The sequence below is a fragment of the Trypanosoma grayi genome, assembly GCF_000691245.1.
Source record: "Trypanosoma grayi strain ANR4 Tgr_1059_V1, whole genome shotgun sequence".
Taxonomy (NCBI): Eukaryota; Euglenozoa; class Kinetoplastea; order Trypanosomatida; family Trypanosomatidae; genus Trypanosoma; species Trypanosoma grayi.
The window spans coordinates 1-5,555 of record NW_008826678.1 but is presented as its reverse complement, the minus strand read 5'-3'; the positions used below and the strand labels follow the sequence as shown (position 1 = coordinate 5,555).

Here is a 5,555-nt window from a genome sequence, read left to right as displayed (position 1 = left end):
TTTTTTTTTTGTTGTGGTTTGGGTTGGCGCGGTGTTTCGTTATGCCTTGCGTTGGGCATCGCTGGTGGGGAAAGGGGTGCGTGACCAGAGATTGGGTACTGTGGGTCCTGGTTTCGCCGTATGTTATTATAATTATTATTGATGTTCTTTTAGGCACCTGCAACGGGAGCAAAAAGCTGCTAACATGTGCATTCCCATAAGGCCTGTATAAATCTGGGTATTTTATTCCTCCTAACCAGAAGTATACCTCGACTGAAATGCAACTAGGCCGGAATCTTCATGTTCTTCTGCACTTTACGCGAAGAGAAGAACCCTTAAAATTTTTTTTTGTTAGGTTACGAGTGCGAATGCCTTTTAATTTGCCGTTGCCAAAAGACTTTTCGCCGTGGAGACCCACTGTGGAATTATGGATCCATCTCTTTATTTGGCACAATCTCACCAAAGCCGTAAGCGTGAAGGGTATTAAAAAACGTTTTAATCCATTTAAGGAAGAAGAAAAGAAACTCAAGGGAGGTTAAGACACACTTCCTTCTAAGGCATCAAAAAAAAAAAAAAACAAGTGAAAAGAAAGAAACATGGCTTTCTTCAGCTGTTTCGGAGAGTGCTGGACCTTCATCACCAGTCTCGTAATGGGTGTGACGATGGTGATTGGTGTAAGCGCGGTAACTTCAGCACCCAGCTATATGTTGGACTACTACAAGTACGTCGCTGGGGATGAGGGCACCGAGCCGAAAAACGAGAAATTCTGGGAAACTGTGCTTACGTTTTACACGGTTGTTACCATGGTGACTCAGACTATTTTTGAACCGGTGAACCTCACGACCTTTTGCTGCCGATTGTCGCTTCGATTTCGCTTGCTGGCGTCTGGCGTGCTGATGCTTCTGGAGTTGCTCGTTATATTGCTGCTGCCCACATCGTCTGGGGTATCCGAGGAAGGCGCCATGGCTGCGGTGTTGCTGATGGCGTTTGTGGGTGGTATTGGACGAGTATTTTATGAAAACACTGGGTACGCACTGTTTGGACCTTGCCCGCCCACGATGGGGGACGATGATATTGGTGCAGAAGAAGAAGCCGGATGCCCCAAGAGACGTTGCAGAGCTCCGCTCCAAAACAGATTTGTTTCCGGCCATATTTACAAAGAAGTGGGATGCAGAGTATGCCCAAAGGCCTATTTGATGTTGTGGATCTCGCCGATGGAGCCATTTAAAGAGGTCCTGTGGACGATGCGCCCTCCGCTGCGGCGGTGGAGTGTGGAGGCGCCTTTGAAGGCCTCTGAACGGCGGAGTTGCTTAAGACGGCGAAACGCTGGCCAACCATCGAGACAATTTACCCTACACAAATTCCAGTTAATTTCAACTAGGTCGTCACGTGCCTTCTTGGTCCTGTAGTGATGCTGGCGGTTGACAAACACGATCTGCGGTATAGAACCATTGCCATAGAAATGCTCAACTTGAGTGGTCTCTTGGGTCAGTTCAGCTGTTTGATTTGAACATCTCTGAATCCCTTGCAAGTGGATTGTGAGTGGTCCGAGTGCGCGAGTGGTGCTTCTCCCGTTGTTAGTTTTCTCTGCAAAACGTTGTACTCCCGTTTCTCGCGTTTCGTATGTCTTGTTTTGTTTTTTTCTCACCGGAACAACTGGCGGCTACATTAGCACCAGGTCAATGACGAACGCACAGGAGTATGAAGAAATCATCAGCGATGGGAAGATCGCCATGGCAGGATGGGCCGTGGGCGCGTGCCTCCTGTTGGGCGTCGCCTGGAGTTCGCTTTTTCAGCTACCCATTATGCTGAAAGTGTAGCAGGTATTTTTTCTAAAAATCAAACCCTGTTTCTTTTTTTTTTTTGACGGGCTTGAGAAGAGAAAAAAAGACCGGACTCACCCGTGTGCTGCCCATGGATTATATGGACTATGTGTGTTAGTGCGTCCAAAGGCTTTTATTGCTGACCTACACTTCCTTCTGGGTAAGCAATATATCAAGGATAACTTGATTATATGTTTTTTTTTGTTTTCCACTCGCCTGTCCTTTTTTTTTTTGGGAGGCTTATAAAAGAGCAACATCGTCTTTTTTTCGCTTGCAAGTGACCGTTTTAAAGATATTCCCACACCAATTAGTGCAGAGCCGAAACGACGGCGAAATAGATGATCGCTCTGCTTTTGTTCCTTTCCTGTACGTAAAGCAACGGGACAAAATATAACGGGAATAAAAAACTTTGAGATGCGAACTATATTCCGACGCTGACCCAAGTCCATANTTTCAGTACTGTTGAGACACTTCTTGTCCCCTTTTCTAAGTGGGTAGCCGCTAGTTTTCGTTGGGCCTGGGCCTAATGGGTTCACCAACACAGAGTAATGTATGCTCTTCGAAACTCTGGCGAACTACCTTTCCCCTTTCCCGGATAATATATATGCTATATGATTAATTACATTTATGTGTATGTGCGTTTCGTCCCTTTCGTTTTCTTTCCTCGTGCGTCTTTTTTGTGAAAGTGAAGAGGGCCGAGGGAAGGCCAATAAGGCAGCCCCGTACCAGCTAAAGCAGCTGACTGCGATACGGGACGGAGGGGGAAGAGGGGAAGAAGGGGAGGGCATCTACGACAGTAAATAGGTGCAGCGGAAAAATTAAGAATAAAGAGCGAGAAGGCCAAACCGCACCCTTGCGCTGTTCCCCTACATATATATATATATATATATATACATATATCTTTCTTCCCTTTCTCCCGATGCTGCGCTTTTTCAAAGGCTTATCAGCAGTGCGTTCAACGGTCTTACGTTATCCTCGTTTGGCTATGCGTACGTCAAGTGGAGCGGCGGCTGGTGAAAAATGTGACGGAATTGGTGGTGCCAGCACCACCAGCGTGGAGGCGCAGGTATACCGTATCGTTTCCGCACGGCTTGATATCCCTTTCGCCACCGCTCGTTACGTGGTGGAGCAGAGTAAAAAAGGCTCTACAGTGCCGTTTTTGGCCCGCTACCGCCGTGACGAAACTGGCCACCTTGACGAGACGGCGCTTCGCCAGCTCCTTGACATGGCAGAGGAGCTGCGCGAGGTGCACCGGCGTCGTGCATTCATGCTAAAGAGTTTACAGGATCGTGGCCTCCTCACGGACGAACTTCGCGGGGCATTTGAGAAGCTAGTGCATTTGAATCAACTGGAAGATGCGTGGGAGCCCTTCAAGGAGAAAAAGACAAGTCTTTCGCACAGAGGACGTGAGGCTGGCCTGGAGCCTCTTGCAAAGGAATTGCTTTACACGGCAGATCCGATCACAGATATATCAGAGAAGCTGCGTTGTGTTACTGATGGTCCCAAACTGCTTCAATCCATCATTGTGGAGGAAGTTCAGCGCTGTGACGAGGTGCGACAACTCATGCTTGTCGATTGTCGTCAAAGTGGTGTCATTAGCAGTTCGGTTGTGACAGCTCCAAGAAAAAAAGTAGCCAAGGAAGCTGGTGCTGATGCGTTTGACACGCTAAAAAAACAGTTTGCTGCATATGATAATCGTCGTTGGTCTGTGCAGCACATAAGCGCTCACCACGTCCTGGCGCTGCAGCGTGGTGAAGGTAAAGGAGTGCTTGCAGTAAAAATGATTCCACATGGACGGACCAGGGGCGTCTTTTTTGCTTGGACAAAACGTAAATTTATTGGAACACAACGGCAAGGTCCACCAGCAGTTTGTCGTTTGCTGAGTCAGTGCCTTGAGGCCGCGTACGAGCATGTATTGAAGTCCACGCATACCACCGTTCGGCGGGACCTCAAGAAAAGTGCTGAGAAGGAGGCCATTGCTGTGTTCGCTCACAGTCTTCGTCACATCCTTTTGCAATGCCCTATGCGTGACGCGAGGCTACTGTCAATGGATCCGGGCGTCACCAACGGTGTCAAGTGCGTCGCCTTGGATGAGAATGGTGGTGTTCTCACCCGTTTCAAATGCACTATAATGGATGAGGCCAATATGAAGGATTACATTAGTAGCTGTGTTGAAAAATTAAGGCTCAACAAGATTGTTATTGGTAATGGAACCGCCTCACGACAGGTGGCAGACATTGTTGCTGATACCATTGAGCAGAAAAAAATGAATGCTGAGTATGCTATTGTGAGTGAAGCAGGTGCGAGTGTGTACTCTGTGTCGGATGTGGCAAAAGAGGAGTTTCCCACTCTTGATCCTATGTACCGCGGGGCGGTAAATATTGGTCGCCGTATCATTGATCCGCTTAGTGAACTTGTGAAGATCCCTGTGCGCTCCATGGGTATTGGAATGTATCAGCACGATATCAGCGAAACCGAGTTGTTGCGTGCGCTGAATCGTGTGGTGGAGTCCTGTGTGACTTGTGTAGGGGTGAATGCTATGACTGCCAATCGCTATGTGATGGAAAAAATTCCCGGTGTAACGAAACGAATGGTGGATCAAATTGTTCTTATGCGCCATTCAAAGAAGCTTAAAAGCCGTGAGGATCTGCGTCGGGTTCCAGGTATGACGGAAGCAGTGTATCAGCAAATTGCAGGTTTTTTCCGCTTTCCAAACTCCTCAAATCCGTTGGATAATACCAACATCCATCCAGAGTCTTACGCCACAGTACATAAACTGCTTGAGCTGTACAAGGGAAAAGAAAGGAGGGAGGTTGGCAATGTGGGACTTCACATGAAGGATGAGGAACTGAAGGAATTAGCAACTCGAATTGGGTGCGGCCAGGCGACGCTAGAACTCATGGCTCGGGAATTGGCATCGCCAGCGCTTGATCCACGCTCAGAATTACCACACGCAGGGCTTTTTCGTCGCGCTCCTCGGAAAGCGACGGATCTAAAACCAGGTGACAAACTTACAGGGGTCGTGCAGAGTGTAACGACATTTGGTGCATTTGTGGACGTCGGCCTTCATGACAATGTTCTCGTGCGCAATATAAACATTGACACAGTGCATACGGGCACTCTTTTGGACGAATTAAATTTTGAGGGTTTTGACCAGCTCGGCAGGCTTCGGGTTCGTTACGATGGGCTCGCCCATGCTCCCGGTGGCGGTGCTTCGCAGGTTCGCGGTCAAGGNGACCAGCTCGGCAGGCTTCGGGTTCGTTACGATGGGCTCGCCCATGCTCCCGGTGGCGGTGCTTCGCAGGTTCGCGGTCAAGGGCTTTCCCTCGAATCGGAAGATGTCTTTGTTTCAGTGCCCGCCGCGTCGCGGAGCAACTCGCAAACGCTAAGCGGTAGCCTTGCTTCGGTCCGGGGCGAGCGGCAGCAACTATTTGCTTCTCCCGCGCCGGGTTGTCAGAAAAATGTTGACAACCCCCCGGTTCCTCTCGCAGGCGCTGGGCCTGCCAGGCGGCAAAAACGACAGCGCACAGAGGATGAAGCGGGCACCGCCGATGCCAAGGCCACGGCGAAACCGCATACGAAGAGGAGGCGGGGCGAAGGGAGTTCGCTGGCAAAGGCGCCGCCCTCCTTTGAGGGGGTGGGGGTGGAGGTGGGTGATGCGGTGCCGTGGTGGCGCCCCGGGGAGGGATTGGCAAAACAGGGCGGGCGACCAAAGAAAAACGAGACGGCGGCGAAGGAGGAAGAAGAGGCCCC

At 49.8% G+C, this 5,555-nt stretch overlaps 2 protein-coding genes across 2 annotated transcripts; both read left to right on the top strand.

Annotated features, from left to right (window-relative positions):
* Window positions 1–575: 575 nt before the first annotated feature.
* Window positions 576–1,388, top strand: DQ04_10591010 (putative nucleoside transporter-like; the record flags this gene model as incomplete). Its single annotated transcript, XM_009316299.1, has 1 exon — window positions 576–1,388. One exon carries the CDS (start codon window positions 576–578, stop codon window positions 1,386–1,388), a length of 813 nt encoding a protein of 270 aa, XP_009314574.1.
* Window positions 1,389–2,721: 1,333 nt separating this feature from the next.
* On the top strand, window positions 2,722–5,555 carry DQ04_10591000 (putative transcription modulator/accessory protein; the record flags this gene model as incomplete). The annotated part of the gene is made up of 1 exon (XM_009316298.1): window positions 2,722–5,555. A coding segment is annotated over one exon (2,834 nt), but the record flags the coding sequence as incomplete, so codon positions are not given.